This window comes from Polyodon spathula, chromosome 22 (genome assembly GCF_017654505.1).
Source record: "Polyodon spathula isolate WHYD16114869_AA chromosome 22, ASM1765450v1, whole genome shotgun sequence".
NCBI classification, from domain to species: Eukaryota; Metazoa; Chordata; class Actinopteri; order Acipenseriformes; family Polyodontidae; genus Polyodon; species Polyodon spathula.
In genome coordinates, this window is record NC_054555.1 from 7,495,835 (window position 1) to 7,518,123 (window position 22,289).

General features: G+C 35.5%; 2 protein-coding genes across 2 annotated transcripts in view; one reads left to right on the plus strand and one right to left on the minus strand.

Annotated features, from left to right (window-relative positions):
- Positions 1-8,763, minus strand: part of lcp2a (lymphocyte cytosolic protein 2a) — a 20,579-nt gene extending 11,816 nt beyond the window's left edge. The window contains exons 1-3 of the mRNA XM_041222693.1: positions 8,495-8,763; positions 3,558-3,620; positions 3,096-3,142 (exon numbers count right to left, since the gene is read on the minus strand). Coding sequence (XP_041078627.1) covers positions 3,096-3,142; positions 3,558-3,620; positions 8,495-8,572 — 188 coding nt within the window. The 5' untranslated portion in view covers positions 8,573-8,763. The remainder of the gene's footprint in view (positions 1-3,095; positions 3,143-3,557; positions 3,621-8,494) is intronic.
- A 1,330-nt stretch (positions 8,764-10,093) lies between these two features.
- The window catches only part of LOC121297509 (putative ammonium transporter 1), a 28,677-nt gene continuing 16,481 nt past the window's right edge, over positions 10,094-22,289 (plus strand). The window contains exons 1-6 of the mRNA XM_041223857.1: positions 10,094-10,160; positions 10,590-10,679; positions 12,862-13,083; positions 14,694-14,776; positions 16,175-16,300; positions 16,583-16,815. Of these exons, the coding sequence (XP_041079791.1) occupies positions 10,094-10,160; positions 10,590-10,679; positions 12,862-13,083; positions 14,694-14,776; positions 16,175-16,300; positions 16,583-16,815 (821 nt within the window). The remainder of the gene's footprint in view (positions 10,161-10,589; positions 10,680-12,861; positions 13,084-14,693; positions 14,777-16,174; positions 16,301-16,582; positions 16,816-22,289) is intronic.

Sequence of the window (22,289 nt, forward strand, 5' to 3'; positions counted from 1 at the left end):
GGTAGCTCTCATGAGCATGCAGATATATGTTCAAGCATACTATCATTCCCCATAACAAAATATGATAAAATGAACAAAAGACAAAATAAAATACATCTTCATTAGTATTCAGGGTGATTAAAAAATGCTGCCCAAAAAATTCTAAGGCCATTCAGGAAGATCCTTTAAATTAGTTATGATTTTTTTTTTCTCTCTCCAGCAACAATATAAAGTGGCTAGTTCAACTGACTATATCATCCTGTGTAATACCAATAATACTCTCTACAGCTGGAATTACCAGAATTACTGACCAGTTTGCCAATACTAACAAAACAGCCAATGTTTTTCATATAGGCGAGATAAAGTGCTGCTTTATTATATATTGCATGTTTGCCCTTTTGCACATCTGTGTTTAATTGTTATAAATTAGACTCCCTTAAATCCAGAGTCATGCTTCATATGCAAACATTGCAGCACATTGAATGTGTATTAGGAAATTGCACTGCGATATGATCTGATTAGAATAAAACTGGCACTTGAGTAATACACTTGAATAACCACATTCTGTGTTCAGTATCCGGGGTCTTTGTCAGTAACTGAATCACTTGTTTTTTTTTGCCTTATTATTTAAACTATAAACCTACCAAGAAAGCATCTATATACATTAAACTGTATTATCCATGTCTGATACTTTCATACTGTATTTACAGTATAATCGTAAATCTCGAAAAACTACTCACTTCTAAATCTTTTGTAGTCATTTTTGTATTACTTTAGTATAAATACATGTTAATTTGGATTCATATGTTGTTTTTTTCTGATTTTATGTGAACGAAAAGACACACATTTGTCCGTTTTCCCATTGGAAATAGTGATATTTCAAAAGCAAAGTTTGTGGGGAATAATAGCCATTTTCTATACTTTTGAGGCAAAAGCAATTAGGAAATAACACTTACTACCGAGGAACAAAAATTGTGTTACATAGTGTAATCAGTGGTTAGACATTCTATATTATGCTACCCCTTATAAATGTTTACTGCTTGTAGCATGGTAATAGCATATATTTTGATGCAGTTAAATATAAATATATCTATTTAAATCATATTAGCAATAATCTGGATAATTGTATTGTATGGTCAGTGTTACTTTTTTATTAAATGAAATTGTCTATTAAATTGCTGATGTCTCTCTAAATGTTCCATTTTTGTGTACTCTGTCATGCTGGCCAAAAATATAGATGACTACATCAGCTAAAAAAAATGATAAGCAGACATTTTTCTGAGTGGAACTATGTTAGGAATTAATTCACTTCAAGTTTGCTTTTCATGTGATTGATTCAGTAAAATACAGATCTCCATTGAATGTGTAACACTAGTCTTTTTTATTTAAAGAGTGAATGTATAACGGCATATGATGATCTTCAGTAATGGTAAAATTTATGTAATCAAACATTTTGACAAATAATATGCAAAGATAATACAATTATGAGAAAAATGGAATTTGAGTTCATTGTTTTTTTATTTATTTTTTTATAAATATCTCTTTGCAATTCAAATTTAAAAACATACCCCAGGAACTAGATAGATGACCTAACAGGTGAGACAGAAACCAGGCACATTAACATACAATTTGTCATATTCACGTTGGATGTTGTCTGTGCAAGTCACTGATAAAAGTGCTAACATTTCCAAACGTAATGTTACAACAGAGGTTCTGCCTGCCTGGTTTGATATGTTTCCAAACTTTACTTCTTTGCCAACTGCTTAAGGCATTTACGCCATTAATTTAAGATGTATGGGTGGCTTCAATGATATCTGGAGCAATATATCCAATATTCACATTTGAATGCTTTGCCTCTCTCTGATATGCCCCTGTTTTCCTCCTCTTTAGTCAGAAAGATTATGCCACACATTTTCTAAATCGCGCCTCTCATTGGGCTGTGCTTTGCCTGTCTCATCCTTTTATAGCTCCGAGCTAAGTGTTTAAACCGGCGCTGTGCAGCACGACTGTCATGTTCTTACTACCACAAACACATGCCAGCACACTAGCAGACCTGTAGCTAGCAGGAAAATAAACTTCTCTTTATTCTCTCCTGTTTAGCAATCCACACGTACTTTGCACGTGGTTATGATTTACAATCAGGCTACATAAATAATAACAGAACTGAGCTTTACGGTATTTCCCTTTTCTCTCCTTGTATATCAATGACAGGGCATAAATGCACGACTCAAGATAGTCAGTTAAATTAAATTGGCAGAAGAGGTAGGTCAATAACTGCAACATTTCTGCATGGTAGATGTTAACTTGATATAAGATGATGTAAGATGTAAGAAAGCATTGCTGTATGGGACTCCAGAGAACAATACATATATAGAGAGTGCAGAACACAGAAAAGGAAGAAGGAAGCAGCCTTCAATCTGATAAGAATGGCAAATACATGAGCAACTCTTCCACTGCATGACCACACACTTACAGCTACTTCTCTTAAGTTATTTACAGATGCAAGCTGTCAGACAAAGAGGCAAATATATGAGTGTGCAGGACAGCAACAAGCTGCCAAGAAATTGTAAAGACTTCTGGTCAGTGACCCATATCTCCTCTCTGGGCCGATCTGAGCAGTAAAAGCAGGACTCTTTCGAACTTCTGATTCAGGTGAGAACTGCTATCAGTGGACCTCATTGTAATGAAAGTGCTTCAGTTGTTTGTGCAATGCTACTTCAGGGTAATTAATCACTTCTTGTCTAGGTCACATGGTTCAAGTGTGGCCATATCATCTAATCCTTAGCACTAGATTTGAAATATGCACATTACAATATAAATAAAGCAGCATAAACATGGTGTTAATATTGTTAGTGCTAATATGCAGTCAGAAGGTGTTTTAATTTTGAGTTTAGTAGTTGAATTGTGTTGTATTCCAAACATAACACCTACACTCCCTACTAACCTAACACCAAACGTGGAGTCACAGGTGAGACCATTATGAACTGATATGCATGTCATCTGTCATTCTTCACAATGAATTAAACATGATTTTCCTTTCTATTTTTACACTGCGTGTCCAGCTTTACCCAAACTATGCTTCTTAAGAGATCAGGAGAGGCTTCCCCAGTACTCACGGTGCATGTAGCTTCGGGAACTTCTGCATGTCGCTGTCTGACATTTCCTAAAAGGGTGAAAAGGAGACATTTCAATGGGTTTGTTGATCTGTCGAATTCCGGTAAATATCTTAAGCAATAATACCATACACAGGGCTAGACTAAAATATAACCGGTTTTATGTACCGGCTTTATTCCTCCATTCATCCATGCTACTTCATTACTGAGATAACCTGAGCTTACATTTAATAAATGCTTCATTTAAAACACATACTGGGTCACAAAGAATGATTAATAAAGCAATCTTTTGGAATTCACTGTCAGAATTCACTAAGAGTTTTTTTTCTTCTAATTTCTTTTATGTTAAAATATAGTTTATTTCTTTCATTGAAGTATATAATGTTTCTATTATTCCAGTGGGTGTTTTAGTATTTGATTTCAGGATTTTTTTTTGTAAACTAAAATAAAGATCTTTGAACTTACCAAAAAACGAGATCCATTAATGTTATGTTTTTTGACAACCTTATCGCAGTCCTTTATATTGAGCTGTGAAAGAAAAATTCTTAAGTTCAGACTCTTTCCAATGTGCAATGCTGTGGTTTTATGCATTAATTTCATCAACCAAGACAAACCAGAGTTTGTTCTTATTTAATTTCTTCCACAGGTTCTGTCTTGTTTTGCAAGAAGATTGAAAGTCTTGCACTTGTTTTTTCACCAAAATAGTAGACACATAAGAAAATCCTGGGAACGAGAAACGGCCATTCTGCCCATCAAGGTTCGTCCCTTGTTAGCGGCCCATTCTCCACTACTGGGGGATCTAATTTAAAAGCACAGAATTAAAAACCTTCCCAGTGTTTTAGATCCTACCACATCACCTGCTGGGCTATTCCATGCATGTCTAACTCTCTGTGTAAAAAAACTTAACTTACTTTTACTCATCTTCCATGTATGCCCTCTTGTTCTACTCTCTGTGCTAAATTTGAAGTGGTGGTTAAGCTTTATCTATACCATTTATGATTTTATAATCAAATCTCTTCTTTCTTTTTTCTAGGCTGAAGAGATGTATTTATTTTAGCTTTTCCTCACAGTTCATGTCATTCTGTCCTGGGATCAGCAGAGTTGCCCTTCTTTGCACCTTCTTGAGTATGATGCTGTCTTTTATATAATCTGTATGCTGGACTTTAAGCTGACACATCCTAAACATATCCGAAACATGGGCGACAAGCACATACCACTGGCTTTATGCTTTATTAGCAAGGATCAATTTACGTTTCCATCATCATTAAATATTTTCATCACTGAAAGTTTTATAACACCAACATTCTACAGGCGGTATGAAATACTGATGCAGCTACTGGCTGATTTCATCAGTAACCAGGGTTACCAGATTCCCAACAATTCATTGGTTTATTTCTATTGTCACCTGACCGATATATACACAGACTCTGATGTCTTCAGCAGTGTGATCATCACTGTTGAAGTGACGGGCTACTGGAAATGCAATGGTGTTAATGCGAATGCTTCTTAAGTGTTCTACAAACCAGTCTGCTAAACACCTTTTAGTTTTACCAATATACAATTTGTTGCATTTCTTGCAGATAATGCAGTAGACTATTCCTTTAGATGTGCATGTAAAATGTTCATAAATGCTGAATGAAGATTTAATGTCTCTAATCTCTGTTTCAGAATGAATGCATTTACAGGTATTCACACTGCTGAAGACATCAGTCTGTGTGCTCAATCAGTGCTATGGAACAAATGCTGCTTGGAAACAAAAAGAACGAGAGTTTACCTTCAAACTGGGTATTTTGGAACCTCTGGGAATTAATATTCTATTCTAATAATCATGACATCATCCACAGGATGCATTGTATAATTACAATTCTTGAATAACAATAAGTTTGCTGCACTGTTTACTTTTCTTTTTAAACAGCTGAAGAAGGGCTTTTGCCCGAAACGTCCTGAAAATAAAATATTTTTTAATCTTTCAAACCCTTTATGCACATTTTTTAAAAACCTTTTCTTTCATATGCCTTCAATTTTGTACATTGCAGATATATATATATATATATATATATATATATATATATATATATATATTGCATATAAATATATTATATATATATATATATATATATTTCCAAGGTATACTTTTAAAAAAATAGACATGGTCCAGGAAGTTAAACAGAATATTAATTATTAAACACATAAGCAGTTTCCTGGCTGTATAAGGAATTACTTCTGTTAGTGACTAAGTAGGGGAATAACATTGATGCTCCACCATGACTAAAACATGTGATGAAAAATTATGTAATATTTTAGACCCTTTTATCACCGGAAATTGCATTTCTCAACTTGGGGAGACCAACAAATAGCAAAATGGTTTAAGTGCTAGTAAGCATACGTTTTATAGCAGACATGTACAGTATTAAGGTACACTGTAAAAAATGTCAGTAAATTCAAGGGTAAAAATATGGTAAATAGTGAAGGTAAAATGCCTTCTCTTATAAAATGAAAATTTAGCTTAAGTTTAACAGCAAACTACCTTCATACTAAAAACAAGAAAATATGTTTATTTTTACAGAACGTTTCCGTTGTTTTAACAAACCAAATTTATTTTAAAATCATGTGTAGTTTAAGATTAAATACTGTAGATATTACATCTAATTATATTAAAACTGGAATCCCAGAATCCATTGCGGGGCTGATTGCAAATAGCAGTGTTATTTGTGTTATTATGTGTTAAATGTGCTGCGTGGTTGCACCAGTATATCTAAATTTGCATGTTCTTTCTGTTCCTTCACCATTTATGTGTTTCCTTCATGTTTTGTGTGCTCACCACTCTTGAGGCAGGTCACGGAGTGGGCTACCCCTCTTTCCCCTCTATTAGTGTCTCTGTTCTTTGCCAAGTTCAGTGCTAGTGCTGCTGTAAGGGCACTTAAACTCTTATTATTAAGAGTTAATTTGCTAAACTTTCCAAATCTTATTTTTATGGCATTCTACTGTAAAATGTATGTTTTATATTACCATAATGGTAGCTTATAATATAATGGTAATTGACTGGCAACAGATTACATTTTTTACTGTAAATTTAACGGTTTTCCAGGATTACCGTAATATGAAAAATTAAAGCTGCCGATTTTTTACCGTAAAAACAACAGAATTTTTTATTTTATAGTGTAGGCTTTTATAGAGAAAAGTATAAAGGTAACACTTTTACACTGTAATTATGCATGCAGTTGCATTCAACAATGTAATTAGTACCTAATTTACAGGCAATTACAATGCAATGGAGGCAACAGTGTTACCCATACTCACTTCAAGGGATAAATAATAGAACATAAAATTCAAATTGCATGTTGCCACGTGGACCCCCTTGGCAGAAATAACAGCAAGTGTTTGTGTTTCAAATGACAATGGTCACATGGTCAAAAATGTGGTCAAAGACCTGGTGTTTACTGTGCATCCTGAGCAAACAGAACAGTGCTCTGCTGAGCCGAGCCCCTCAGAAGACCAATTTCTCATGGCAAAGGTCCCAGGTATTCATTGGGTCTGTTTTCAGATGGTTTCCCTGGTGTGAAGCATGCACAGCGTTCCAGGTTAACCATGCCTCAGAGTTCAAAATTCATAAACAAGCAGCCGAAGTGCACGACGTTGTCGGTAGCAACGGAAAATGTGAAATACATCAAGACTTTCGAAATACAAACGGTAAACTATTATTTAAAAAGCATAAAGGTACATTTCCATTATGACTGACTTCCTTTGTGACTGGTGTTTGCTAATGCATTAGCGGTATTTGTACTATAAAAAAAAAAAAAAAAAAAAAAAAACAGTCAAATAAGCACCAACACCCCATCCCCTCACCCCGCAAAAATAAAAAAATGACAATGTTCAGAAGAATAAAAACTGAACTAAGGCTCAAGAAAGTGTTTCAAACTGCTTACAAGTGCAGCTTTTATATCTTACTTTGCGCTCTTCAATGTGCGTACCATAAAAGATTCCTTTCCTGGTATTAAGTGAAGGTTAATAAATCACCACGAGAGAGGAGGGACAGCAGCACCTGGGCCAGAGTACAATGCAGCCTCTGATATACTGTGAATAATGAAATCGTGGGCTCTGAAGGGGCCAAGGGAATAAACAATGTAAAAATGTCTTTTTTCCACTTATTAGGTAGCGGTGGCTGGGATGCAGCCATGCAGCTACTCTACCCACCCATTCCAAGGACAGCTCCATTCAGGGAGAGGTTAGAAGTCTCTAGACAGACTCCTTAATACAGACTGGGCATCTGGTTGTTAGGCTCCTCCAAGATTCACGATTGGCTGCATTTCTCTGAGCATCGCCAGGTCATTAGGTTGGTAGTTTTGGTTGTTAGATGCTATTATTGCTTTCGTTGATTCTACTGTACAACTATTTTTTATGACTCGATCTCGTAAGGTCATTGTCTTATAAATATGCCACCAGCTCGCAGCATAACTAAAAGCAGAATTACAGTACTGCAGGATTTGAATATCATCAACTGTACAACAAACCAGGCAGCTATATTCAAATGGTGAGGTGGTGAATGTATTGCTTTTTATGTTAATAATTCACACTGTTAACTAAAAGTTGAAATCTGTCTTTGTACACTGCTAACATATCTGGAACATTATATCCCTGCAAGTGCTCAAATTGGAAAGTACAGTTTACTTTGTATCGAAGCTGTGTGTCACACATGGCATTGAGAACTATGATTCAGTGGAGTCTAAAAATAATGGAAGGAGGGGCATTCCCCAACATACATGACACTCTTCTTATTAACATGCTTCCTATAGATAAAACTGAGCTGCCTACCTTTTTACGTTCATGCTAATTTGCAACCCACCACCTCACTCCTCTTCACCTTTGCAGCTGCACCTTGGTTAAACACATTTTCCAATACAAAAGCAGAAGAGTCTCAACAGTCACGTCCAAAGGCCAACCAATAAGCCCGCTGGCTGGAAGGGGTAATTTAAAGAGACCCATACCAGTCTGACACCTGTTCTCTGGTCCATTAGCTGTCCAGGTTGTTTTTTTTCAAGCATGCTCATTTTAACCTGCACTGCTTTCTAGTATGCATAACACACTGCCTTTGATTGCATAGTTTGTGTTAATCTATTTGAATCGCTACACTACAATACAATATATATATATATATATATATATATATATATATATATATATATATATATATATATATATATATATATATATATAATTTAGGACTAAGTGGAAACCAAAACCTGGGGTGTAAAAGTGATGGCTGAATCTGAGCGGGATTGTGAATGCAGGCCCTCAGTAGTCTTTTATTTAGCAATGCAACTACAAACACAAAGAATATGGCAAGGTACCCCCCCTCCCCGCAACGCACACACAAACACACACAGACATTAAACTGAACTCACCGATTTTAGGTAGTCTGACAGCTTACTAGCATTCCAGTGCATGACTTCAGATCTGCTAGGGACATTGCCGAAACTCATTTTTTAAAGAGCGCTGTATCCTGCTCCCTATACCCAATATATCATGTTCGACTGAGAGGCACAGAGAAAATGGTTCCTGTATCTACTGCACCGCTCAGGCTTCTGCTGTGGCGCTGCACAGAGGAAGTGTGTAGGCCGTCCACCATTCGAAAAAAACAAGAACTAGAACTAGATGAATATGCCTTTGCACTTTTTTAGAAAGAGTGACTTCCTCCGCTGATCAAGGAAACTGTATTCTTAGCGTGCTAGTCACACCCAGAGAAAAGCACTTATCCCAGCTAAGAAAAAGATTTTAAGAACAAAGATTTCCTTTCTGATTTTCTGCACACACGTGTGTGGCAAGCTAAGACAGGGAAGTCCAGCCATTATAAAAGCTGCTAAGAACTACCATTTCAGACAGAATAAGATTACATTGTAATGCACTGTATATGCAGCTGTAAAGTTAAAGTGTAATTACTCGCCACCTACACATGTAATTACAAAATTTAAGTTTTCACCTGGGTAGATTTGCACTGTAACTTTGCAGTTTTCCCATGGTTATATTATGTGTTTACTGTACCGTACTTTCACTGTGATTTATTACACATTGCTATGATTTTCATGTGGTAAACTTTTAGAATGGTTATACCTGCTTCCTCAAAAGACAAACATGTTGAACTGTGCAGTCCATTGAACAATTAGCAGCCATTAAAAAAATTAAATAAATGACCTACTGAATTGACATTCCAGAATAGTAATATTATTACTACGCAATTAAATGTTTTACAGCATTTGAATACTCCTTTGTGTTTAATTAGATGATAACAATGATAGTACACTATAGTACTGTATCACAGTACTGAAATATATACAGGATGCAGTAAAATGAAACCTAACCAAAGTTAAAAGCCTGAAGGATTTATTACAGATTTGTATATCTTTTTGGTATTGTGTACTCTATACATTGTTTAATACAACTGACACATTTGAACTGGGTACTTTTTGCCTCTAAATTCTGTTTGTTAGAATCCGCAAATATCCCAGCCCTAAATATTTCAGTCTGTCATGCTGTTTATAATTCACACACTGAGCATGATTATTTATTTTTTTTGTATAGTTTCTGTTGTTGATAATATTAAAACATTACTTATTTTTTATATGTTTTTACATATGTTTAATACTGGGCTACTGGGTTTATCAATAATGGTCGTTAAATTACTTAAATAGTTGACCTTAATGTTAATTCTGCTGGGGATGCCTTACAGTAGATGATTAAAATAAAATTTCACACTAACATCGCCACCTGCACTGCCGGGTTTACTAAACCGTTACTGCCGTCTTCAAACGGCCACGTGAAGTATTCCTGCAGCGGAAGTGTGCTGGGTGTTATTTATTTTGACCACGGGTACAATTGAACACAATTTAGTTAATTACATGACTGCGATTCAGACACCTTATTAAAATAAATAAATACATAACGCTATTTAAATCTTCAAGAGAGCAACTTACCGCTGTTAGTGTTGTTACCAAATCGCATCAGATATGAAAGGTGTGGACGCAGGCGCTGTCAATGACTTCTTTCTGATCATTTGTGGGATCTGGGTCATGTGTGAGTTATATTATTTAATTTTACACAAACACACGATATAGAGGCGCGTTTTTTTGTATGTTCAAATGTTGAGTATGGAGAAGTCATGAGTTGAACCTGATGACAGGTGGTTTGTATAGATGTACACATTAGCTAAGTAAGAAAACCTGTACATTAGAGCAGTTTTTTTTTTTTTTTTTGACGAATCGTCGTGGTTTATAAATACTACGACAAGTATCGCAAAATGTATTTTAAAACTTTGGGACACCTGCCAGTGACGTGAGTCCAGAAAGAAGAAGAAAAAAAAAAAAAAAAAAACTTTACGAAATCTACAAACACTAGCATTGCCGACATTTCCAAATGCGGTATCATTAGAACCTGTCTGCTTTTACAAGAACAAATGCTTCATAGGGTATTTCATCTTTTCTATTTTTTTTTTTTTTTAAATAGTTTTTAAATTTGGATTTACATTCGTTGAACTTGCAAAGACGTCTGGATCCAATACTGCAAACATTATATTCAGAAACTTAGCAGACACCTGTAAGTATAACAATTATTATACAAAACTGTATGTTTGCAATATACATACGGCAAATAATACATACAAGTGTTGAATCAACTCCTGGTTCCATATCAGTAATATAACCGCGTCAGAGACCTTGAATTAAATTACTTAGGTTTGATTTGATCAACCAATTATGTGCATGATATTGATATATATATATATATATATATATATATATATATATATATATATATATATATATATATATATATACCTTTTATTCTGGTATAAGACCAGTTTCCTGGTACTAAAGTAAAAAAATAAAAATCCAGGTCAAGCTGTCGATAATAAGTTGTGGCCTGTTGTGGGACAGGGTCAGAATTTGCTTTGTCTGGAAACATTAAACAAGCCTTTGTTTGCTTTCCTGCAAAACTTTTTGACTATTTTAAATTAGATAAAATTTAATCACTCCCACTTAATTTAGGGTTCATTAAATAAGTAAAATTACGTACTGTGACCTAGTGATAAATGGATCACTATTTAATGTTATATAATATATATATATATATATATATATATATATATATATTATATATATATATATATATATATATATATATATATAGGTAATTTTTGTTGTGGAATAAGGTAAATAACATCGTCACCCAAAAGCAAAACTTTGTTTCTGATACAACAATGCAGTGCTTCGCATTGCTTTTATTGTTGTAAAAATGGTGTGGGTGAGGAAGTTGGGATTCTACAGTTTGACTCCCATTGAAAATACTGAGTATAAATGCTAAACTGTATTTATTACACTTAAACAGGCTTCAAATCGTGGAGTTACATTTCATTAAAATGATAATGTTCTTGGGATTTGTGAGTAATTGTTGTTTGTGTATTTTCCACTAGGGATAGTACTGTCCTGATAAATTACAGATATGGTACAGTCTATCATGGTACAAACATTTCTTTCTATCATAACACTTGCATTTCAGTTTCTGTGCTGTTGAACGACAGTGCATCAATACAGGTTTCATTCCGCATCAGATAATGCTGCTACATGTTAAGATAAAGATTTCATTAAAGTCTGACAGCTGATGGTCAAAGAGCAGACTTTCTGTGTAATGTGTTCAATTTTCCTTTGACATTTATGAGCGTATGTGTTTTTGTATGTATGTTGATAGCAAACATTTGAAATATCAATGGCACATTTCCTGCTAAAATGTTTTATTTTATTAGTAAATCACTATTTATCTATCTATATCTATATAATAGCTAGATAGATATATATATATCTATATATATATATATATATATATATCTACTATTATATATATAGATATATATATATATATATATATAAATTTATCGTTGTGGGGAGACCCCTCTTGAGACAGGAATAGCCTAAAACAATTTGGGACAGCTGGGAGTTTTTCAGACAGCAGATTAAGGTTTATGTGTCAGTCTGTATCAATACTGTGTCTTCCCTGAAGAGCCACTGTTGAGATTAATCTTGCTGATAGTTTTGGTGCAGAAGTATTTAATAATGCAAAATGAATTATTAAATAATACATGGTAAACAATAACAATATACTGCATTTTAGTAGACATCTAACAGTAAACTAGATTAATGGAATTTGATGAAACGTTGTCAGGAAATTCTGTATTTTATTTTTCATACCATTTAACACTTTGAAATAAATCATTTTTGTCCCTTGGTGAATTACTGTTAGGGTTTAACATGAGTAAATATGCAGTGTATATGGATTCATATATATATATATATATATATATATATATATATATATATATATATATATATATATATATATATATATATATATATATAATATATATTAAACAGGGAATCATACGTTGATTAATACAGTATGTAAACGCATTTCAGTTACTGACACTTCATTAGTGTTACCCAAGAAAATGACTCAAAGTGGTGACATTTCATCCTGAAATCCCCCTTCAGGCCTCTTACAGGAAATGCAGCCTGCACAGTGAAGAGTGTGCAAAACATTGTTGTTAATGGAGCAGAACTTCACATAATGACCTGGCCATGCTGCTGTCAAGAGACCAGGTTCCTAGTAATATCATTGTAACACCATATACGTGTTTAGGGTGTCATGTGGTTTAATGATACCACATAAATCAAGTTTGTTTTGCCAACATGTAAATTGCATCACTTTTTTTGTCTCTTTTTCTTAGTTATCACTCTGATGGCGTATTGGCTCCATGGGTATGCTTTTGCATTTGGAGAGGGCAGTGGCTTTATTGGCACCAAGTACTTCCTCACCTTGGGTAGCCCCAACCTCTGTCACTTCTTTTTTAATTACGCCCGATGTGCTGTGGCTACAACTGTTGCACTGGGAGCTGTTATTGAGAGGACAGAGCCCATAGGCTACCTCATATCCAGCTATGTATTTGCAGGTATGGTCTATGTCAGGGGTTCCCAAAATGTGGTCCACTGCCCAGACACAGTCCCGGGTGGGCTGCGGGAGCAATAACATTCTATATATTTTTTTCTATTAATAACGAAAAGCAGGCGCCGCGTCTGCTGCAACTAGAAAAATAAAGTGTAGCAAGGCAGTATTGGTAGACTGTCAATCACAGCAGAAACTCACAAATCAAAGTAACAGATTGCCTACCTGTAGGCGAGATGTAGCGCTAGAGCTCTGACAGCAGCACAAAGGAATATCCACTATAAAGTGTCCTGGGGCATCAGATGATTCTTAATGGTTAGGTTTTGGGTTTGAGGTTTTAGGGCTGTGGTTGCTAAGGTTAGGGATGGTTTATTATATAGAGTTTCCGAGCTCTGGAAGTAAAAGGTGGGAGTGCTTGGTGGGAGTGCTTGAATCATCTGATGTCCTCAGGACACTTTCCAGGGAATATTCCTTCACGCTACGCTCTGACAATAGGGCACTGTTAAGGTCATGTGATCGCTCTGCTGGCAAAAAGTGTGTTCAGTATTAATACAATTGCAATATTTCAAATCCTCTACCAAAGCATAGGTTTTGCAAAGTAGAAAGAACAAAAAAAAGCAGCTACGGTTTGAATGCATTTGTACCGTGGGCTCAGTTTTGAGGTGTTTTTTTTTTCTTTTGTAGAAACATTTTCATACTTTTATACTTGGTAACATTCATTTAAAAATTCATTTGATGCCTATGATGAATACATTTTTGTGACTAATTAGCTATTAACATTTAAAATATTGAGTACTTTGATGTATGTTTCAATATTAACTAAATCAAGTTTATTAATCAAACTGACACATCTTGTTACATAGCAGTAATTGATGTATTAAAATGTTTGGATATACTGCTATTTTATTGATTACTGGCTCGTTCACAGTCGTCTTAAAATAACACAAGGATGTGTTTTGTTGGAAAATAATAAAACAAAAAGTTTTTTGACTGATTCAGATTTTGCTGCAGATGGATTTATTTTTATAAGTTTTCTTTTGGTTAAGTGGCACAGCTGCACTCCGATTTATTTATTTATTATTTTGGAGGGGCTGTGTTGCAAGCCAACTGAATGTGATTTTGCAACTTTTTTGTGCATGACAGTTCGGCGTGAGAGGTAACGGCTGGATGTTTTAGTTACACTGTGTTCAGAAATGTCTGTTTAGTTTTTGCAGTTTATTTTATTTACTAAAATTACAGTGTTTAAAAAAAAATAAACAAATTCAGTGCATATTTTATGTGATTTCCATCTTTCACAATATTTATTCAGATGAGTAAAGGACAGTTTAGATTAGCTTTTTATATAATCTTACAAGTTTAAACATGTAAAATGTTTTTAATTTGACATTTTCCCCTGTGCTAATAGTGGGCTGCAGTGCCTAATGCAACTGAACAAGTAGGCCTCAGATAAAAAAATGTTGGGGTTCCCCTGTGTGTTATTACAACCCAGTTAAACACAGTGGTTAACATTCAGTTCAAATGAAGTGGCACTGCAGTTCTTGCAATTTAATTGTGAAGTTACAATCGAAAGTGAAATGAAATGTCTCTATATTGACCTGTTTCTGTTTTGTTTTCTAGGGTTTGTGTATCCAGTTGCTTCTCACTGGGTCTGGGATGTACACGGATTTTTCAATCCATTACAATCAAAATTTCCAGTTCAGGTCTAAGACCACTATCATTTTTCTTTTTTAAATGAAAGTGTTGAAAACAATAAGGGATAACAGGGCTTGAATTTCAACGCAGGATTGCGGGAATCGCTCATTTTCCAAGCTACTCCCGCATATCTGCAACTTTCAGTGCGGGAAAATCCTGCAGAGATATTTTAAGACACCAAGCTACTGTACTTTTCAGCCAATTTAGAATGCCTGAAACGCTACAACAATCTCTAAGGAAGTGGGTGTCAGTGACGAGCACTGTGAGCCACATTCTGAGTAGCTCAGGTTAAAACAAATAAATAAAAATAGTGCTGGATATTTTAAGTGCCGCGAGACTTTATTCTCTCGTACTTGATTCTCGGCTGCTATCTTTAAGGATTATAGAAACTCAGTACACTGCAGTAAGTAAACAGTTTTGAAAAAAAAATACGATATTAAGTATTTCTAGGTATTGTTTTGCAAGCGGTGACTTTCGCTTTAACTCTTAAAACTCAGCCCCATTCATTTTGTGTTGCCAGCGCACCAAAGGTTACGCACATATTATTCAGTCACCATAAAAGCCAGCTACCTGGCCAGAACTACGATCGCCTGAAGTTAAGCCTTTCATCATGTGACAGAGTTCACAGCTTAGCTTTGGTTTTGAGTCTATTGCTCCATCACTGCTGCAGCTAGACCAAAAGGGGCGGTATTGTTAGAAAGCTTAGAAGCTCAGCTTCCCCCTCATGTTCATTCCATATTGAGGTTCGATGGTGCAGTGGTTTTTTTTTTGTTGTTGTTTTTTGTTTTTTTTTAAGCCATCTATGTTTACAATGTATATATAGCAGTGACCAAAGGTGATTATTCCTGAAATTTTGTGGCATTTCATTTGATATGTGGCATGCATGCAGTACAAACTATCCAATAGTTAAACATACATAAATGAAAACAGTAAAAAAAAAAAAAAAAAAAAACAGGCGGAAATAGGGCTGAGTGAAAATAGTTAAGAATAGTTAAGAAGAAAAGAACAGCTGGTCTCCTGAAAGCAGGTTATTTTAAAGCAACACCAATATGAATGATGATGCAGTATGTGTGTGTGTGTGTGTGTGTGTGTGTGTGTGTGTGTGTGTGTGTGTGTGTGTGTGTATATATCGTTTTTTATATGCAAAAGTGCCTTTTCTTTTGCCATTCCCCCCCTAACATTTTGGAATCCCCCATTGGCTGCAGTATAGGGGGGAAATCCCCCCAGCATAAAAAATGAAATTCAAGCCCTGTATAATATAAATAACAGATTTGCTTGTACTATTACAAATTGTCATACAATCCATATATATAGTAGCTAAGCAGTTTATTTAAAATTATTACATTATGGCGTAAACTCTTATATAGGAGACAATACTGTAAGTTATTTTATGTTCCCCTCCCCAGGATTATGGTGGCAGTGGGGTGGTGTTCTTTGTTGGTGGTACTGTGGCGTTGGTAGCCTGTTATGTCATAGGAGCACGAATCGATCGATGGACTCCCACATTTAAACAGAGAGAGCACAACCTGCCTGTGAGTTAGCCAGACTTGTTACTGTTAGAGTTCAAGACATCACATGATAACTGTCATCGCATCACAGCATGATGTGGCATCACACACATAGCTTGCATCCCATATATCAGCAATTTCTTTGTTTTTAAAACAAGTTTACTCTTATCTGCAAGTGCATCCATAGTCACTGCTTTGCTTCTGTCAGCACTTAAAGTGGTATATGAATAATTTAGAGAGGTGTTTGCAAAACAGCATATATTGTTGTACAAGGTTTTGATTATTTTTCTTGTTTGTGCGTGCCAGCTTGCAGCACTGGGAGCCACTATGCAGATGATGGGGTTTATTGGGTTTATCATTGGGGCCCGTTACCAGATAACTGCCCCAGGGGAGGGTCAGCTAGCAGCTCTCTGCGTCCTGAACATTCTGCTGGCAGGAGCTTCCTCTGGACTCTATGGGCTGATCTTTCAACGTCTGCTGAAGAGCTACTACGACGTGGATTGTTTCGTTAACACCACAATCGCTGGCATGGTGTGTACGTGCACTTACTCCCTGGCCAACTGTGTGTCAATAATTTTGTGTTTCTAGTGCTGCATAATGGTCCCTTAAAAGCACTGTGATGCTTACTGTCATGTACACATTTTTCTGCAGAACACAGACGCACAATATGTGCAGATTGACATAAAAAACATAAATGATTTCATAAGAACACTGGTTTTATTAATATTATTGAAACCATCACATCCCAACAGAAAATGTGTAGTACTATTTTTTTTTCTTCATCAAATAACTGCTACTGTAAAAGAGTATTGTGGTTTGTGGACCAGGGGGGAGTCAATGTTAATTTCTATATTGTCATTGTTATTTATGTTGCAAACATGGCTTTTAATTAATTAATTAATTAATTAATTAATTAATCAGTCAATCAATCAGTCAACTTCTGGCCTCTCAATAAAGCATCTCTTTGCTTGTTAGGTAGCTGTGTGTGCAGGGGCCAATAGCTACATCCCTGGAATCTCAGTAATGTGTGGAGCCACCTCATCATTTTTCTATTTTATAATGGAGTGGTTAGTATTGAGGAATAAGATTGATGATCCACTGCATGTCATTTCAAGTAAGTTTTCCTTATTCATTATGCACAATTAATTAAAATAGGGGAGGTGCCCCTTGATTTAGAAATCCCAAAGCCAGTTTGCCACATTTATTTGTCTGAATTATTATATATATATATATATATATATATATATATATATATATATATATATATATATATATATATATATATATATATATATAAATAAATCAAAGTAGCAGTTTAGGGAATAATGTAATTTATCCCTTTTATCCAGTGAAATAAGCCCTATCTACCAAATACAGGCTGCTGTCTGTGATTCCTTTTAGTGTGCAGAGAAAGTCTGTCTTTATGGTTGTAATGTCTCCCTCTCACATTCTCTTTCAGTTTACCTGGGGAGTGGGGTCTGGGGCTTGTTTTTCGCTGGTTTCTTTTCAGCACAGGGCACTTTAGGTGGCACACACAAGGTATGTTACACCAAAATTGGCACAGCAGGTACCAGATTATTGCTGGCAAAGTAACAAGAGTAACACCAGCAGAGTAACTAGAGTGAAGTTGACAAAAAATGCTATTACTGTATTATAAAAGCTTTTTAATTAAACAAATGTCAAGTGGGTTTCCTGTCAAACGCTGATGCTTTTGTTGCAGGTTATTGGAAACAACTTGCTGGCTGTGTTGGTTCTGTTTTTATGGACGGCTGCTATAATGCACCCTCTTTTCTTTGTAATGAAATATGTTAAAGTTTTGCGTATCCCACGGTTCATGGAAAAGCAAGGTAAGTGCACTGAAGGGCATAGAGTACATGAACAAATGCACAAAAGACTGATCCATGCCTTGGTGACAGGTGTTGTTGCTGTTGTAAATATCCCTGCATTTTAAGATGACTGTTGATAGTCTGCTCAACGATTTCCAGCTTAAAAGCAGTACAAAGTATTTATCGGGCAAAACTAAGCAAAAGGGAAAGATACAAAGCTGACAATTTTGAACGAGAGAGAGAGAGAGAGAGAGAGAGAGAATTTGTAAATTAAAAAACAGCAGGTAATAAAGCACTTTGAAATAAAATAGGGTATTAATCATCATTTTACATGTGTGACAGTATTTGCAAGGAAAATATATATTTTCTTTATGTCACATTGCTTGGGTAATCATTGATTTTATACTTTTTGTGTTTTGAGTACCTTAAACCCATTCAAGTCAAGTATTTTTGTCTTTACAGGTATCGATAAATTCAGGCATGATAAGAAACATCCACTTGAAAAAAGAAGAGTCCAATTAAGCAAGCCTCATTGATAAAGAACACTCAGGAATTATATATATATATATATATATATATATATATATATTTTTTTTTTTCTGTACCTGCTAAATAAGTTTCTTTGCATTTTGTACATGGCAAACCGTGGGTACTGTGGTGCATGTATAGTAACTGGTTATTTTACCAACAGTTTAGCAAAATTTCAAATATGTTTCAGAATTTATTTTTTTCAAAAACATTAAGAATTTTCTGTACATACCTGTTCTCACCATTCTCGACAGACCCTAGCCTTATATAGTTGATGTTTTTTAGACCAAACATTGTATTAAAATGAATCATTTGGGTTTTCCTTGAACAAAAGACTGATGCAGAAACCATTCTTATTAACAGTGATTGCTTTCTTTTCAAGATGTGTCTTGTAAATGCCTGGAGAAATGAACACAACACAACGGACTCTTGCAAATGCAGAGTGTTTACTGGAAAATGGTCCCTAGAAACTGCTTTATTGTATTGTACAACCACCATTGTGCTGTGCAGTTTCTCAGAGAATTACATTTGTGCTTGCCTGCATTTATTACCAGTTTAGTTTTTTGGTAGACAATTTATTATGTCCTGCTGTGTCTCTCAATGGTGTTGGTGCACATATCCTATTAATGAAAAAGCAAATTACAGTTATTTGTAATCCATACATTATTTCATGCATTGGGATTTTTTATATACCCCAGCAGGAGGAGGTTCTTCCACTAGGTTGTCAGCACTACAGTTTGGACACTGTTACTGTCGAAGGGGTTCACATTGAGGGAGAATTGATGACCAGTTACAATGATATGTACATGGGTACAGATTGATTAAAGGTCAGGTGTCTGATACAGTGAGGTTTTGAGGTACATGGATGGAATCATTGTCTGGTATAGTGGGGTTCACACTGAGGGAGTGTCAGGTCTCAGTTACACTGAGGAATATTGTATGTCCTGCTGGTTATTGTCGACATTACAAGTTGTCAGCAAGTTTATTGAAAGAGTATAAATTGAATTTCTATTCTAACTGGTATTTAATAATTGAATAAATGGCTGACATGCTGGGAAACTGCGGGCTGTAACTATAAATAAAAACATCTCCTTCTGTATATGTATGGCCTTGCCAGCCCTATCACAAATTACTGTCAAAAGCCTAATTGGAGGCAGCTGGCTGTGTGCATTCAGTCCGGTCAGTCAGACCCCCATTAGCAATGGAAAGTGCTTTTGTGGATAAATTGCCTACTCGATTGGTACCAGCCAGGTCAGTATTGATGCTGGAATAAGTAGGTGTACGTTGAGTGCTTTTGACATAATCAAATACTCTATTCACACTGTCTATGTAATGTGGAGTGATAACATTCAAAATGTGGTTATCAATGAAGTGAATGCGATCACATGTTTTCAACGCATTAAGTGTGTGTTATTTAGATAATGTAAATTGGGTAAAAATAGATCATGGAATCGGACTGAAAGCAACACTGCGTATAGCAATGTAGTAAAAAAAAAGTGATTTAATAAGTCGTTTATTAGACACTAAAATTATATCTGAAAGGACAGCTACATGTAATATAGATACATGTACGGCTGTAGAGTTCTTACACTGCATTGCTCTGAGATATTTTTGTGCTGCATGCGATGCAGGTTTGTCAAATGTTTCTTACACAGGACACCTGCTTCCTCAGTCAGATCAAATTAGGTTATTAAAATTAACGCTTAGTCTTGGGGTGTGTAAGCTTAGATAATGATAAATTGTTAATTAAAGATAGTTGAAGGAGACAGCTTGACTCTCACTTCTGGCTGTAGCAGTATTTCGAGTTCTCTAAAATTGTCAGTGTGATTCTAACAATATTTCTACTTTGTATTTGGAGTAATCTGGTGGCTAGATGTTGCATTATCTTAAAATACCAATGTTTCTCTTAAAACAAAACTAAAATTCACATTTTCTGCAAGCCCCTTTGTCAATAACAAAAAATATTAGCTTGATTGGGACTCCCATTGGACTGTGCGTTGGTTGGAGAAAGGCTTATGGACAAGTTGCATAAGCAGAAGATAGATTAGATTTTCTGGATCAGTTACCACTGAAATACCAATTGTACTGTGATTGCAAGAAACAAATTATATGGTTCTGCCAGACCAAACTGCTGCCCTCGAGTCAGCTAAAACTTGTATTGCAAAACCTAAAAGATGGAAAGAGCCATTGTTATCATTGTTATCCTCAGTTCTGGTAGGGGATGCTGCAGATCTTAGTGCTTCTGACTTGAACAGTATCATATGACAGGATCGTACATTAGCATATTAGGACCCAGCGCTCCAGATACGGTTTTGGGTCATTGAGTAATTACTCTGTAATTTAGACACTGTGAGTCATCTTTTATTTTTTTGGGTGAGTAAAATGCAACATTACCTAGAAGTCATGAGTACGTTCAATAAATACTGTACTTACTTTATTGCTAACTTATGGGATATGCATTAACTACAACCTTGCATTTTAACTGTATTGTTAATTTGTACTACTGTACAAGAACTTGATCTTACAATAACAACCAAAACATTATTATTATTTGCTTTATTGACCACAAACAATATGGCTATAAAGCAAATAAACACAAAAACAGATTTTTTTTTTTTAATTCCAATGCTGCGGATGGAACATACTTAGCAAAAGGCCTGCATGCAAATACGACATATTTATAAAGAAACGATAATATTGTATTCCCTATTGATTGCCTTGCTATAGAAGTATAAAGCATCCCGACTCTCTAAATATGGAATATTGTATTATATAGAGTTACCTTCCAAAAATTCGGATGACAGATAGGTAAATTGGTAGGTTAGGTTGATGGGGACTAAGGTGGTGCCAAGTGACTTGATTCAACTGTATGTTTTTTTTTTGTTTGTTTGTTTTTTTAAAACCTAGACATATTGGTCACGTGTTTCAGGTAGTTCCCAGGCAGGCTTCAGTTAGCTGTCCCGGCATGTCTATGATACATTCTCTAGCTACTGCATGCAATGTACAGTATTCACAATTAACATTGAGACGCCGGGAATGAACGAGTACAAGAAACTTGATAACAAGCGAACTCAAGCTGTGCAGCAAAGTTGCTATGCATATTCGTTACGCATTCCATTTAAATGCCATATGTAATACATATTCTTTCAATGTGTATGTGGCAGAGCACAGCTCTGCCCTTTAGAAATTGGCAGGGATGGGGTTAAATTCCCCTACCTGCCTGAGTTCATTGTGTTCAGGTGGCTGGGGTTGATTAGATGATTAGTTTAATTAACGATCAATCAGCGCCCAGGCACCTGACATAAAAGGAGGCCTCTGCTTCTCATTTGGAGGAGAGAGCTGAGGAAGCAAGTTGGTTGTTTGGTTGTTTGGTTGTTTGGTTGTTTGGTTGTTTGGTTGTTTGGTTGTTTGGTTGTTTGGTTGTTTGGTTGTTTGGAAAATTTGAATCCAGTGAAGGCATTGCCCAGCCTGGAAATTGTTATTTTCGTAAGTTTTGTTTTTTTGTCTTTTTGTGTTTAAATTGCTTTGTTTTGGCCCTTGTGCCCTTTCATTTTTGTGTTTATAATAAAATAGTTATTTTTTTGAACTGCAGTCTGTCTCTGGGCCTCTATCCACTCGCCAGCCTGCCACATTTGGTGTTAGGAGTGGGATAGTGCTAC